Source organism: Corythoichthys intestinalis, chromosome 22 (assembly GCF_030265065.1).
Source record: "Corythoichthys intestinalis isolate RoL2023-P3 chromosome 22, ASM3026506v1, whole genome shotgun sequence".
In the NCBI taxonomy this organism is placed as follows: domain Eukaryota; kingdom Metazoa; phylum Chordata; class Actinopteri; order Syngnathiformes; family Syngnathidae; genus Corythoichthys; species Corythoichthys intestinalis.
This window is the reverse complement of record NC_080416.1, coordinates 5466835-5483524: the sequence shown is the minus strand read 5'-3', so window position 1 is coordinate 5483524 and position 16690 is coordinate 5466835. Positions and strand designations below refer to the sequence as shown.

Genomic DNA, 16690 nt, shown 5'->3' with positions numbered 1-16690 from the left:
TCCCATATGGGTCAACCTCCAACACCCATGAACACATGCACCTGCTCGCTAGTCTATTCATGCGTATGTACGTAGGTATGATTGACATCACAAAATGGCTGTGCTCCTAAACAGTGCCATTCTTTTGTGTTTAAACACTTACATGAAAGGTCATTTAAACTATGCGTTTTCTTGCGCTTTGAATTATTTGTCGTCATGACGACGATGACGATGGAATTATTTGAACGTCTAGCGTGGAGTAAAATATTCTAAAAAAAAATTTAAAAACTTGTGTTATTGGGGGCCTAAACAAGAATGTACTTCTGCTTCTATTCCTTTTTATTTGTTTTTATTAATTCATAATTATAATTATTTGGGGAAAAAAAAAATTTTTTTTGGAGTCACATAGGCCACACTTGACTGAAAATGTGACGCAGACGTTTGTGGACACCAGGTCTTGATGGAGTTACTTTTATTTAATGATCAAAAATAGTCACTTGCAGAGGTACCTCTACATACAAAGTTAATTCGTTCCTGGACCTTGCAGGATTTTCCCATAAAGGATACATTATAATTCTATTAATTCGTTCCACATCCCAAAAACCTACACTAAATCCTTAATAAATACTGCCGTTACTATTGCAAATAGCAAATACAAAGAGTAAAACAAATTATAAATAAAAAACATAATAATAATACCTGTAATAATGTAACGAAACAGGTTCTAATGTGGCGAACTTTTTTTGCTGATACCTGAACGCACCGCGGGGCTGACGGTGAGCAGGAGAGCGCTATTTTACTTTCTGTTTTGATCCTGGCATCAACAGCAGTGGACACTCGGCGAGTTGATGGAATAAATGATTAGAAACCTAACGAAGCTGGCGATTTCTTTGGCGATGTTACCACAATAAGAACTGTCACCTTAACTTATAAAGAGTGGCGAACGGAGGAGGACTGCCGGCCGAGATCGACATTCTACGGCCCTATTGTCGTCATGGATGCACACACCATGCTTATATTTTGCTATCATTTACATCTTCATCTCAATGGTAAGCATCACCTTTTCTTTTTTCTCCAGCTCCACTAACCTTTTTGGATCCAGTGTTGTTTTCTCTCACAAGAAAATCAGCCGTGCGTGCGTCTTCCGGCAAAATTAAACTGCGGCGCTGTCAAAAATCATCGTATTTCGAGCATGTCGGCGGATGTAGAAACAAATGGCGGGTCAAATTTGACGTCGGATGTCGAAAAGATCGTGTGTCAAAGCGATTATATGTCGAGGTACCACCGTACTTAGATTTGAAATCAAAAGAATTTTGAGTCAACGCAGTGACGCTCAGACATGACCATCAAAGCCAGTCCTCCATGTTGAATTGGACATCAATCGTTGTCAATGGCGTTTTCATTTGTTTACAAGAATGTCGCAATAATATCGTGTCACTGTGTTTATTTACATAAAGGTCGCACTGAAATATTTTGCCAGTCTGCAAGCAAGTTTTCTTCCCTTTTAAAAATTGTCCACAACAGTGCAATAACGATCATCGCAGACTGATTTCCTGACCCATCTATCAATAAAATTGTCACAATATGTTGATACTCTGATATAATCGGCATCGTATGGTCCATAATTCATCAGCGCAACCTCAACAACAACTTTCTTCCACCTGTTTTTTTTGTCTTTGAACAAACAACGTGCAAAATAAATTATTTCACTCATGTCCATTTCTTCAACTTGCTTTTCACTTTTCCTTAAAAAATAATCACTATCGAATCGCCCGCTCTTACCGCAAAGTCGTCATCATCTTCGTCATCGTCTTCCTCCTCCGGCTCTGGCTCTTTCTTCTTGGACGAGCCCCGTTCGCTGCTGCGCTTCTTCTCTTTGCCGCTGCTAGCGCGTTTCTTCTTCTTGCGTCCCGGCATGTAGTCGCTGCCTTCGCTGTCGGAGCGGCGGACCTGGACGCCATCCTCCTCGGGCCCGGCAGTGTCCATGGGCTCCGGGGAGCTGATGGCGAGTTCCTGGAGGGCAAGTTGAGGGGGTCGTTATCCCAAATGCAACCGGGTCATCAATGATATTTGGTATATTTGAATTTTTGGGGGGTGCCTACCTCTCTTCGCGACCGCCTCTTGCTGCTCTTACTTTCTCGGCTCTTTTTGGCCTTCTTCTTCTTCTTTACTTTCTGAGTCTCATTCTCTGAAATGTCTTCATCTTCGTCATCTACGGATCAAGCGCATGAAGAAATTGCCGGTTCAGAGATACGAACCAATGTTGAACTACAAGCAAGGTTGTATGCATAAACATTGCATCATCACAGATTCCAAAGAAAGCATTTCCCCACTGTGATTCCAAAGAAAGCATTTCCCCAAACATCAGTTCTAGATTCAGACAAGGGAAATTTGTTAAATAACAGACAATTGCATCGTTGTTGTTTTTTGTGTGACATTGCAACAATTCATTAAAATTCATTTAATGGAATAGAAGAAACCGTTTCTACAACCCCTAGCAAAAAGTATGGAATCACCAGTCTCGGACAAGCTCGCATTCAGACATTTTATCATGTAGAACTCAGATAAAAATCTTGAAAAAATAATGAATTAGTTCAAAAGTGCAACTCTTTAGCATTCGGAAACACTAAAAGAAATGAATAAAAAACATTGTGGTGGTCAGTAAATGTTACTTTTATAGAGCAAGGGCAGGGAAATATATATGGAATGACTCCATTCTGAGGAAAAAAATATGGAATCATGAGAAACAAACAAAGAAATAACAATCAAAACACATCTCTAGTATTTAGTAGCACCAGCTCTGGCTTTTATGACAGCTTGCAGTCTCTGAGGCATGATTTGATAAGTATTTTTCATCAATATGGTGCCAACTCTGGTTCAGTTGCCAGATCATCCTTGCAGTTCGGACCCTTGCTGTGGACCTTTTTTTTTTTTCCCCCCCAATTTCTACCACAGGTTTTCAATAGGGTTGAGATCTGGGCTGTTTGCAGGCCATGACATTGACTGGATGAGTCTTTCTCCAAGGAATGCTTTAACAGTTTTAGCTCTGTGGCATGACGCATTGTCATCTTGGAAAATGACAAACATTTTCAATTGAAGGGATAAGAAAGCTGTCTAAAATTTCAATGTAAACTTTACTGAAGATTGAACCTCAGCTATCTCCCCAGTGCCTTTGCCTGACATGCAGCCCTATATCATCAAGGACTGAGGGAATTTTGATGTTTTCTTCAGGCAGTCATCTTTGTAAATCTCACTGGAACAGCACCAAACCGAAGTTCCAGCATCATCACCTTGTCCAATGAAGATTCTTGACAATTCATTATTTTTCCAAGCTTTTTATCAGAGTTGGTTCAACATGATAAAATGTCTGAGTGCTCGTCCGAGACTGGTGATTCCATACTTTTTGCTAGGTGTTGTTTACGCAGTAAGTTCCTCCAGGTGCTTAAAAAAAAAAATAGAAAATTATCAATCGCTTTCGGTTTGGTCATTTTAGTTACTTGTGTATACAAGTGTGACGGACTGAATTTTCTTTCCATATCATAAACAAGATTCTTTCTCTTATCCAATTTGAGGAATTTATGAAAGCTGGCTGTTAAATCGAGTCTTGGAGTCTCTCAGAACTCTTCAAAGACTAAACAAAATCATAATGACAATTTAATTGGAATAGAATGTTTCTGGTGTAGCATGAGCGGCTGTGTGTAGAAAGCTGAAAGACAGTTTAATTTTTCATACCATTTTATTCTGCACTGATAGCTTGTGCCTTAATGCATTTTCTTTTCTGGTTTCTGTTTCTTTCTATGTTTTCTTATGTAGTGCATTTTCCAATTGGTTTGTGTGCTATCGATACTCTGTGTGATTCCTTAATAAACATCATACTTAAACAATGTCCAAACAGATTGTACCCAAACTGAAGAATTCCAAAACACTTTTGAGAATTGATTAGTCAATTTCCGTGCCTTACAAACAATCATTATTCTCGGAATCCATTCAAACGAATAATGCGTTTCCGCATTGTGGCAGTTGAAAGCGAATGACACAAACCGAAATAAAAAATGATTGCACTTTAGCAAAAGAAGCTAACTCTCGTAGGCTATTTGTTCTCGGCGTTCGCCACCAAATAACATGTAAACACGCTCGTTTTAGTACGACTAAAAAGTCCTACGTTAGGTATTTTACAAGTACACAGAGTAAAAATCGGTATTTTTATGAGTTTTCTTTGCATTTTCAGTTGGCGCCAGGCGGCCACGAGGAGGAGAGCCGCCGCCGAACGTCATCCGCCAGCTTCCAAGCTAACTGGCTGCCTCCATCTTGTCATCGACACGTAAAAAAAAAAAAAAAAAATACCGGTAGCCGACTCTCGAAAGGCCCCGGCGGGAACACGTCGATGTGACTTTAGCGGCAGAATATGCAGTGTATTCCTTTAAAGGATAAAGTGTGACATTTATGCTCACGTTAGAGTAGAATTCGACGTTTTAAGGGAGAGTAGACGAGAGCGTAGGCGTTCGCCGGTCGGTAGTTAGCCGCGTGCTAAGTAGCCATGATTGATACGAACGTGACAAAACATCTGCAGCCAGCGGGAACATTAGCAAGTCGTGGCTAACGAGCTCGTCGCGGTCTTACCGTGCATCAAGCGGTCGTCCGGCGGTGCTCCGTAGTCGTCTCTGTCGTCCTCGCTCCCAGACATCTCGGACGGCGGAAACTTTCCCCCCCTTTGCTGTTTGGCTAGCTAGCACTTAGGCTAACTAAATCAAAAGTTGCTTTGTGCGATAATAATCCACGGTTGGTTGCCAGTTCGTCGAGTCTGTCCAAAGACGTCGAGGAGACGAGCCGGTCGGGTTTCCACCAAGAAAGAAAAAATAAATTTTCAGCAAATGGGCAAAAGCCGGTCAACAGCTCAGAGGCATACAAACAGCGAGCACGCCGGATAAAACATTTTAACTTGTCGAAAAGATTAACAGCCGGCTCTCGTTAGTTGAACACCCCCCCTCACCACCACCCCACCGCCATTAGCATGCGAGCTAGCTTGACCGGGTTCGCATTTCGAGGCCAAACTCGGCAAACGAGCACAAAATTGAAGAAGCGGTTAACAAGACGCCATCATCTTATCTCCTCTCGAGTCCATTCAGGCAAAGTCGAATACTCACAAGTTGACTCCACACGGTTTCCCTCCCCCTTAAAAAAAAAAAAAGTCCAGCCTCAGTTGTCGTCTCAATCAATAGTTGGCGGGCTCTCCTTTGTTCAGGTAACTGCTACGTTGGTTGAATTTCACCACATTTGTTGTCTTATTTTTTGGGGATGTCTGCTTCCTGCGTGTGCGCACGACGTCGTTCGTCTCCTTTTTCTATCTCGCACACTACACACGCCCCGCGCGCGCGCACGCACACACAAAGAGATCAGGGGGCAGGCATCCCATAATATCACCCCTCCCCCACTCTGCATAGTTACCTTGCAACATACAGACCATAATATTCAACTCCCCCCCCTCCCTTTCCGTCTCTTCCCCATTCCTCCATGCACCCCCCCCTCCGTGGTAACCATGGTTACCATGACGACGCTCCCCCCGCCCACCTCCGCTGACATCCCATAATAGTCATGAGCGCAGTCACTAACATCCCACAATAAGCATAACTCACCCCCCCCCCAAAAAAAAATGCGAGATAGGAGGAGGGGAGGGAGGGGGGAGCAAAAGCCGTCACATGGCAACTGTGCGCGCCACATGACTGCTGACTTGCGCGTGCACGCGCACTTGAGTGCGTGTGCACGTACTCGTGTGCGGTGCTGGAACTTGACTGAGCGCAAGGTAATGACTGGCCCTCACCCGAATTTGAAGGGTGACCCAGGTGACCCCTCAATAAGCCCCTCCCCTTTTTGATTACTCATTTTGTAGTGTTTTTTATATGGAATTGACTGCCATTGACAGTGATAAACATCCTATCCATTTTGACTGGGAAGGGGCTGGCAGCGATTGGATTGGCGTCAATAACTTAAATACGAATTGACAATTCACAAGATGCATAATGTCAAAGTATTGTGTAGCATTTTCGCTTTTTGTATCCCACAGGCCGGACTAGGGGGGTAAACAGGTGATTTCAGGTAGGCGCATCTGGCACAAGGTGTCACCGTAAAGCTCAGACAGTCAAAGGTGGAAAAATGTCTTGCGTCTACATGCTTTTTTTTCCCCACTGTTGATGAAAAATCCCAAAACAGGTGTGTCCAAATCCTGAACTTCAAACCTGCAAGGTTAGCTTAATGCTAACATATACTGTGAAACACCACAAGCATGCTAACAGATTTTTGTTATGTACTTCCTCAATTTAAGTACATTTAAGGCCGAGACTTGAGTAGAACAACCAGTGTTAGATTTGTAAACCAAAGTACATATGACGAGACAGGCACAGGTCCCGGAACATACGCAGAAAATGGTGCTGAAAACAACACGCAATTGCCCCCTTGCCATCCTGTGGGACTTACAAGCCTCGATTTCAGATAATATCCATGGTATAAATTTTATGACAACTATTTACAAATATTTAGGCTATACTTTGCACAGCACGGGCAATTGCCCACATAAACACAGGTGGGACTTACAGTATAGTCGAACTTGTAAAACAAAAACAAATAAATCAGAAATTACAATAAATAACACAAAGCCATTCTTTTGCGAGTTTCGTCCCCCCACGTCTTCTCCGGCCCAAAGTTCCCACCGCCTTACAAATTGTGCAGCCCAAACCCGAATTTCCCATCAGGGTTCTGGCCTGTTGCTCCAGCTGTTGGTGGTCCACTTGGTTGACTGCTGGCGCTGTAGCTGGCCCCCACTCCGGGTGGCGTTGAACCTGCCCAGCTGCTGCCACGGTAGCAGCCTCCTGCCCCGGCTTGGCTGTCTGTCTGTGAACCTGGCTAGCTGCTTCGGTGCTAGGCTCCAGCTGCATGATCGCTGCAGCTGCCCTAATCGCCGATTGTTGCTTTTCTGACTCGTTTTGAACCATTTCCTTCTTTTTGAAAAAATCCAGTACACGCAACTGTCTATTTGGTATGTTGAAATCCTGGCTGCTTTCTTCCCTGAGTTCTTTTTTTTAATGTCAAGCATGATTTGTTGGTCCAGCTTTTCAGTGCATCAACAAATCTCCGACTCTTTCAAATGACGTTAAATTTTTATAAACAACATGCAATTCTTGGGATTTGTTCTGTAAATAAATTTATGCTAGGGGCTATTACAATACATTTTTAAAAAAAACTTTTTATATTATTATTATTTTCTATACACGACAGGTGCCGGATCTGCCCAAATAAGTCCCGGAACACTGGGAGGCCAGAATCGGGAGGTGCCGTATCTTGTTTCGGCAGGATCCGGCACAAATTAACCCCTGGGAACAACACTTCGTTATTCAGTTTGCTTCTCATCACATGCGCACACGATTCATCACTTAGGTTCCTTTTTACTGTAATACCACAACAACAGGGGGCGCACAACTCTGGCAACAGCAGTGTGACATAAATATGTTACATATCCTAGATGTACTACTATAAAATAATGTAAAGCTTGTGAAAACTTCTACCGAAACAAACGGAGCAGTGACAGCGCCACGAGTTTTTGGGCGACCAATCACTGCGTTGACGCGATCTCCTGATCATGCTCTTTAATTTGGGTGTCTTGAGTCCAATCTGGCGACTGTTCTTTTGTCCCGTCAGGCCAAACTTGTCTTTTTTTTCCTCGGGTTGGCACGGCCGCCCCTCCCCCACTTATCTCTTTCGCGTGGACACATTGTTCATGTGTGCTTTTGGGAGGGGGGGGCATAACATAATCTCCAATCAGAAGGATAGTAGGGGCAGTTGTCATAGAAACCCTCACATGTCTTGAAAACCCCCCCCCCTCCTTAACAGTACCTTGCGTGTTGCATAATGCTAAAAATTTTGAGTGCTAAAGAAATTTTTTGGGTGAGGGGATTGGGGGGTAACAAACCATAATAGTGCTCCTGTGTGGCTGGTTACCATGGAGATATTGGAAAGGTGGGGGGTCAGACAGACAGGGTCACATTACAATGTAAATCAGAATATAATACTCATGTGATGATTGGGTTCAGGTTGTCAAAAATTGGGGTGGGGTGCAGAGGTCAAAGGTCAAGGGGTGCTTAAGATAAACAAAAGATATTTTTGAATTATGTATAATTTTTTAGTTTATTTATAATGAATACCATTCTAAATAATTAACCATTTGCTTACATATTGTAACTAAGATGTACAATTGGACGTCTATATTTACCCTGTGATTGACTGGCGACCAGTCTAAGGCGCACCATGCGACCAATCAGCTGTGGCCCTATAAAACAAAGGAATTCATGACTACAAATAATTGCACATAATATGACGTTTTTAATCATCCATTTACTCGTTAGTTTAGTTCATGACTAGTAGATGTCCAATGTATTGGACGTCTATTTCCGTCAGTGGCAGCCAATGAGCCAATTATTCTGATATGATCTCCAATTTGTGCTTTCAAATCTCCTCATAGCACATTTTGATCGCTCTCTGTGATGTCGTAATCGCAATTGTGTGCGAGCCGACCACAAAAAAAAGACATCTTCCCCTCCCCCACCTCAGAATGCAGACATCCCATAATATGCATGCCCCCCCCTCCCTTCAGTCCTCCATAATAATCACTAATTCCCCCCACCCCCACCCGCCGCCGTCATCATTTCCTGTCTTAAAGGTTCCTCAAGTGCAGCTCGTCTGCAATTGCGGAGACACTTGAAAGGCCGAAAATACCCACGAGGCCTTTCTCGCCGTCGCCGATGACGCTCGCCGTTGCGAGATTTTATTTGGTGTATGTTAAGAAGTCAAACAAAATTGACCTGAAATCATGAGAAAGTGACCTTGTAAATGGCCCTAAATAAACAAGAAGTGACCTGGAACCAATATCAACAGGTAGTGACCCGAAATGAAAAGGAAGTGACCCGGAAATGCCCTGAAATCAACAGGAGGTGGCCCTTAAATGGCCCAGAATTAACAGGAAGTGACCTGGAAATGCCGCAGTATCAACAGTTGGTGACCTGGAACCTAAATCAACAGGGAGTGACCCAAAATCAACATGATGTGACATGAAATACCCCAAAATCAACTTGAACCTTAATGCATTGGTAAAGTTTTTAAAATTATTATTTAGTTTATGATTTTGTATTTTTTCCCTCTTTTTATTGTCATTTCATTCACTTAATTTTATTTAATATGAATTCTTATAAAATAATATATATACTGTACATAAGATTTGGATGTCACAGTTATTGACAACATGAACTAATTGATTCCCATTGACAGCTACAGAGATCCAATCCATTTGGACTTGGAGGGGCTGGCAGCTACAGTGCTGGCCAAAAATATTGGCACCCCTGCAATTCTGTCAGCTAATGCTCAATTTCTCCCAGACAATGATTGCAATTACGAATGCTTTGGTAGTAATATCTTCATTTATTTTGGTCGCAATGAAAAAACACGAAAGAGAATGGATTCAATCTAGGGCTGTCAAACGATTAAAATTTTTAATCAAGTTAATCACAGCCTAAAAATGAATTAATCGTAATTAATCGCAATTCAAACCATCTATAAAATATGCCATATTTTTCTGTAAATTATTGTTGGAATGGAAAGATAAGACACAAGACGGATATATACATTCAACATACTGTACATAAGTACTGTATTTGTTTAATATAACAATAAATTAACAAGGTGGCATTAACATTATTAACATTCTGTTAAAGGGATCCATGGATAGAAAAGACTTGTAGTTCTTAAAAGATAAATGTTAGTACAAGTTATATAAATTTTATATTAAAACCCCTCTAAGTTTTTGTTTTAATAAAATTTGTAAAATTTTCAAACAAAAAATCAACTAGTAGCTTGCCGATGTCAATAATTACACAATGCTCATAAAATCAGTCGCACCCAAGCGCCAGCAGAGGGCGACAAAACACCAAAAAACATGAGTAACAAATGGACATGACGCTGTGCTGTCATTTTAATCTGTTTGAGCGGGGCATGTGCGTTAAATACGTCAAATATTTTAACGTGATTAATTTTAAAAATTAATTACCGCCCGTTAACGCAATCATTTTGACAGCCCTAATGAAATTATTATAATTTTACACACATTTGACAAAAGTATGAGCACCCGTTGAAAAATCATGTGATGCTTCTGTAATTTGTGTAATTAACAGTGCCCGTTACTTACTTGTGGCACATAACAGGTGGTGGCAATAACTAAATCACACTTGCAGCCAGTTAAAATGGATTAAAGTTGACTCAACCTCTGTCTTGTGTCCTTGTGTGTACTACATTGAGTGTGGAGAAAAGAAAGAAAACCAAAGAACTGTCTGAGGACTTGAGAAGCAAAATTGTGAGGAAGCATGGTCAATCTCAAGGCTACAAGTCCGTCTCCAAAGATCTAAATGTTCCTGTGTCTACCGTGCGCAGTGTCATCAATAAGTGTAAAGCCCATGGCACTGTGGCTAACCTCCCTAGATGTGGACGGAAAAGAAAAATTGACGCGAGATTTGAACGAAAGATTGTGCGCATGGTGGATAAAGAACCTCGACTAACATCCAAACAAGTTCAAGCTGTCCTGAAGTCCGAGGGTACAACAGTGTTAACCCATACTATCCGTCGACATCTGAATGAAAAGGGACTCTATGGTAGGATGCCCAGGAAGATCCCACTTATGACCCAGAGACTTAAAAAAGCCAGGCTGGAGTTTGCTGAAACTTACAAGAGAAAGGCAAAAACGTTTTGAAAGAATGTTCTCTGGTCAGATGAGACAAAATTCGAGCTTTTTGGTAAAAGGCATCAACATAGAGTTAACAGGAAAAAAAATGAGGCTTTCAAATAAAAGAACATGGTCCCCACAGTCAAACATGATGGAGGTTCTCTGATGTTTTGGGGTTGCTTTGCTACCTCTGGCACTGGACTGCTTGACCGTGTGCATGGCATTATGAAGTCTGAAGACTACCAACAAATTTTGCAGCATAATGAAGAGCCCAGTGTGAGAAAGCTGGGTCTCCCTCAGAGTTCACGGGTCTTCCAGCAGGACAATGACCCAAAACACACTTCAAAAAGCACTAGAAAATGGTTTGAGAGAAAGCCCTGGAGACTTCTAAAGTGGCCAGCAATGAGTCCTGACCTGAATCCCATAAAACACCTACGGAGAGATCTGAAAATGGCAGTTTGGAGAAGGTACCCTTCAAATCTGAGACCAGGAGCAGTTGGCCAAAGAAGAATGGTCTAAAATTCCAGTAGAGCATTGTAAGAAACTCATTGATGGGCACCAGAAGCGGTTGTTCACAGTTATTTTGTCTAAACGTTGTGCTACCAAGTATTAGGCAGAGTGTGCCAATACTTTTGTCCGGCCCATTTTTGGGAGTTTTGTGTAAAATGATAATGATTTTTTTTCCCCATTCTTTTGTGTTTTTCCATTGCAAGCAAAATAAATTAAGATACTACTAAAGCATTTGAAATCACAATCATTTTCTGGGAGAAATTGAGCATTATCCGACAGAATTGCAGGGGTGCCAATACTTTTGGCCACCACTGTATCAAGTGAGTCCAAATGGATTGGACGTCTATCACCGTCAATGGCACTGAAACATGACCGTTCACTGCCGCCCCCCCCCCTACTCACACCTTGACGCGCACACACACACACCCATTTCCCCCTCCCCCTCCCATTCCATAGCAGGGCACGTCGTGGCAAAACAAAGAACACCCCATAATATTCAGAGTCGCACAGTATGCATGGTAACCACTTATGTTACAGATGACTCTGTGTGCACGTCCACACACTGAAGCCAAATTATACGCACACGGCAGCTACCATTACGCATTCGACACACACACAACTACACACAAGCCACCGACAATGTAAGGACATGACGAAAACCACAAACACACTCACAAACTTCGACACATGGGTGCCATTTTGTAAGACATTGTCGAATACAAAGTGTCCAGCTACACAAACGTTCGGCGACACGCACAATTCAGCCACTTATAACACATCCAAATACATGCAAAGAGGCAGATACAAAATGTATAAACAATTTAAAAAGCATGACTAATACACACACACACACACACCCCGACTAACACATAGATACTAATAAAACAACAAAACACACACTAGAACCACTTAAACGCACACTACTAAACAAACCGCATAAAACAGAATTAAACCCCCTCAATCATACAAACTACACTTGGAAAAACGACTAAAACAACTCAGACACGCGCACACAACTGTACAAACACGCAAACCACACACACAAAACATTGAGAACATGTCTAAAACCATGCACATATCATAACTGAAATCACACAAAGACACTACCAAACAAACACAACCCCAAAACCACTATCACAACTACACAAACAACTAACACTAAGGGAACACAACATAATCACATGACTTAACAAACACAAATCAATTTGGTTGTAATTTTGTCCATTTTGAGCAAGTTGCTAACTCAGTTTATGCCACCTAAAAACACTCTCACCACTAAACAAACAACAAAAAACACAAACACACGCTACCAAAAGAACACACAACATAAACACATGACATAACACTAAACACAAGTGCCGCTTTGAGCAACAAGTTGCTTACGCTAACATGACTGCACAACCTAAACACACAATGACACAAACAACAACAACAAAACACAAACACTACCAAAAGAACACAACATACTAACATGACTTAACGACAAAGGCAAATCATTGTGTGTAATTTTGTCCACAATAGCGCGATTTTGCACTAGTCGCTAACGCTAACCCGACTACAAGTACACAACTCACTTGTTTACATTCAAATTGTGAGTGCACAACTTTAAAAAAAAAAATCAGCATGGTCAGGTTTCTGTCCCATGATGCAACACTCAAGTGTGCCCCGCCCCCTGGCCGGCTCCCACCCACCTCTTTAAAGATGGTCACCCGTAGCAACGTGGTTATAATGAGGTCAGGCGGACATCCCATAATGTTGAAGAGGCGCCAAAGTGGGAAAGTGTCACAGGCTGAATCAGCAGCAAGACAAGATGGCCGCCAAGTTGACTCCAAAAAGTCTACACACCCCAGTTTCCATGTCGGGTTTTTATGACTGTAATAATCATGTTTCCGTACCATTGACGGCGACAGACATCCAATCCGTTTAGACTGGGACGTCTATCACTGTCAATGGCAGTGAAGGAGTTAATATGAAAAACTTGTCATTTAAAAAAGGGTGTGCAAACCTTTAATAACCACTAGTGTATATCTACATTTATTATGATCATTCTCAATATCTAAGCTAATCATAAATCATCATACAGTTGCACATTATCAATTCTATTTTTGGAGATTGACAGGAGTGATGCATGATGGGAAAGAGGAAGAGGCCTAAACAAAGGCGGGCAGGCATATGTACTTGGGATCCATTTTAGGCTGCCAATCAAAATGAAGGCTCATTTGCATACTGTACACACTCAAAGGCAGGGGAGGCCCGCCCCCTGAAGTTCACTGTAGGGTACTGCAATCACCACTTCAATTTATATCTATCACCTAATAAGAAATGTGAGAATTTTGGATGTAAAAATTCAAAGGTCAATCATTTCCTTTTATATGTATAAAAATAAAGCAAAAAATAAAAATAAAAAATTAACGCACATGTATAGTATCAATGAATTATATATGTAAAATAGATAATATGTGCAGTATAATATGTATGTAATACCATATATTATAATCACAAATAGGTGGTGCTTACCATAAATGTATTAGAATTTGATATATATCTGAGGAAACATTGTTTTTACCGGAAAAGTTTACAAATAAATTAATATTACATTAAAATAATAAAGGCCTAAGAGAGCGGTACAGTGATCCCTTGTTTTTCGCAGTTAATGGGGACCACAACCCGCTGCGATATGTGAAAAACTGCGAAGTAGCCTCCTCCCCCACAAATTTTTAAAAATTTTATTTATTCATTTATTTTATGTGTGTGTTCAATGTATTTATTCAGATTTAGCATTGGAAAGAGATACATACAATACATGTTTTTTCACTTTTTTCCCCAAAGTATAATTTAAAAAAAAATCATGTATACAGTATATATATATTTTTTTTAAATTTCAAGCACTTCAAATGTAATAATGATGATAAGTTTTAAACTAGGGCTGTCAAACGATTAAAATTTATAATCGAGTTAATTACAGCTTAAAAATTAATTAATCGTGATTAATCGCAATTAATCGCAATTCAAACCATCTATGAAATATGCCATATTTTTCTGTAAATTATTGTTGGAATGGAAAGATAAGACACAAGATGGATATATACATTCAACATACGGCACATAAGGACTATTTGTTTATTATAACAATAAATCAACAAGATGGCATTAACACTATTAACATTCTGTTAAAGTGATCCATGGATAGAAAGACTTGTAGTTCTTAAAAGAAAAATGTTAGTACAAGTTAGAGAAATTTTATATTAAAACCCCTCTTAATGTTTTCGTTTTAATAAAATTTGTAAAATTTTCAAACAAAAAATAAACTAGTAGCCCGCCATTGTTGATGTCAATAATTACTTAGACAATGCTCATGGTTGCTGAAGCCTATAAAATCAGTCACACCCAAGCGCCAGCAGAGGGCGGCAAAACTCCATAAAACACAACAAGTGAGCGTTTCACTGTGTACTGTCATTTAAATCTCTCTGAGCGGGGCATCTGCGTTAATTGCGTCAAATATTTTAACGTGATTAATTTAAAAAATTAATTAACACCTGTTAACGCGATATTTTGACAGCCCTATTTTAAACATATCCATATCCCACCGAATTATTTTTAAACAAGAATAAAGTAGAAAAATACTTGTCTTTATTAAATGCTTCATTGAGTGAGTCCACTCGAATCCACTCAAGCTGCTCACTTACACACAATGAGTTGCCACAGCAACTGTTTCACAAGCTAAATGATGATTGACGCATGTGGCGCTTTGAAGTTTCAGCTTTCAAGAGTCTCTGGCAAGATTAAACTTCAAGGTCTGTCAATCATCGTTAACTTTAATAAGCAACTCCAATGCACTGCCTGACCAAAAAAAAGCGGCAGGAGCGAGAGAGAGACCGTGATCGGATCGGGACAGCTTTATAAAATACTGCATATATTTATTTATTGAAAAAAAATCCGCAATGGACTGAGGACGCAAAGTTTGATGTGTGAAGTAGCGTGGGATCACCACTTTTGGTGGTTGAGAATTGCAAGGTCGTGTGTGACCGCTAGAGGGTAACATAGAAACAGTTTTCAAACCTAAAAATTTACTCCCGTTTGGTTTCTGGTAATTTTGGTAGTGTTTTAATACGGAAACTAAATCTTCTCTAAATGATGATATATCAGTGCCATTGATGACATTAGGTGTCCAGTTCTTTTTGACTCCCAGTCAAATAGATTGGACGTCTATCCTCATCTTTAGCAGTGAGCACCGGTAATATCCAGTATAACATAGTAGTAATTAGAGATGTCCCGATCGGGCATCCCGATCGATCGGGTCCGATCACGTCATTTTCAAAGTTTCGGAATCGGCAGAAAAATATCGGCCATGTCTTATATATATATTTTAATTAAATCGTTTTCTAATTGTATTTAACGTTACAGACATAATATGTTACACTCATCCAGAGTCTTTAGTTTAGGCTTAAGGTAGGGTTATCAGATTTATCCCAATAACAGTAGTAATTAATTTTTTAAAAAATGTATCACGTCAAAATATTTAGCGCAATTAAAGCATGCTCTGCATGACCCACTCGCGCATTGTCGCGCTCAATCTGTAATGGTGCCGATTTACCTATATAAAGAGATAAAAGGCAGCGTAAAATGAGTACAGTGAATTTTGGCAGCCTTTGGAGCCTTTTTTTAATTGGCTAAAGCCTTACAATCCCTCTCCCTAAGACTAGAAATATCATGGAAAGCAATGTAGCGATTGATCTTTTTCACCTTATGTTATTTCCCAACGCAGAGAAAATATCTCAATTGGTAGCACTACGCACAGTCATGGTTCCACTTCCCATCATGCATTTGGGCATGGCCACAGTATCATTTACTGCAAGCTCAACAAACACTAGATGGCAATATTTAGTCACAAGTTTTTCTATCCATGGATTCCTCTCACAGAATGTCAATAATGTAAATGCCATCTTGAGGATTTATTGTCATAATAAACAAATACAGTACTTATGTACTGTATGTTGAATGTATATATCCGTCTGAGTTTTATTCATTTTTTTCTTAATGTATTGCCAAAATGTATATGATCGGGAAAAATTATCGGGAATGATTGGAATTGAATCGGGAGAAAAAAAAAGCAATCGGATCGGGAAATATCGGGATCGGCAGATACTCAAACTAAAACGATCGGGATTGGATCGGGAGCAAAAAAAACATGTTCGGAACAACCCAAGTAGTAATATATATTAGTAATCATGAGTTAGGGCTTTCTTGCAGAGGATAAAGAATAGACACCTGTGACTATTAATGTTTTTTGAAAACTAATTGTAACTGCCAATGTCAAGGACGATTCACAGCTCATCTCCAAAAGATAATCTCGTTACGAGCATGGATTTAATTGAGGCCACCCGCGACCCACATTTAGTTAGCGTTAGCCTCCCCTCGACATGTACAGCCAATGTTTTTCATAGA

General features: G+C 40.4%; 1 protein-coding gene across 2 annotated transcripts in view; it reads right to left on the bottom strand.

Annotated features, from left to right (window-relative positions):
* The window catches only part of chd4a (chromodomain helicase DNA binding protein 4a), a 40170-nt gene extending 34788 nt beyond the window's left edge, over nt 1-5382 (bottom strand). The window contains exons 1-4 of one of the 2 annotated variants that reach the window (XM_057827656.1): nt 5124-5382; nt 4600-4780; nt 2082-2191; nt 1762-1992 (exon numbers count right to left, since the gene is read on the bottom strand). In XM_057827656.1, coding sequence (XP_057683639.1) covers nt 1762-1992; nt 2082-2191; nt 4600-4663 — 405 coding nt within the window. In that variant the 5' untranslated portion in view covers nt 4664-4780; nt 5124-5382. The remainder of the gene's footprint in view (nt 1-1761; nt 1993-2081; nt 2192-4599; nt 4781-5123) is intronic. The other variant, XM_057827657.1, reaches the window with a different exon arrangement.
* Nucleotides 5383-16690: the final 11308 nt, after the last annotated feature.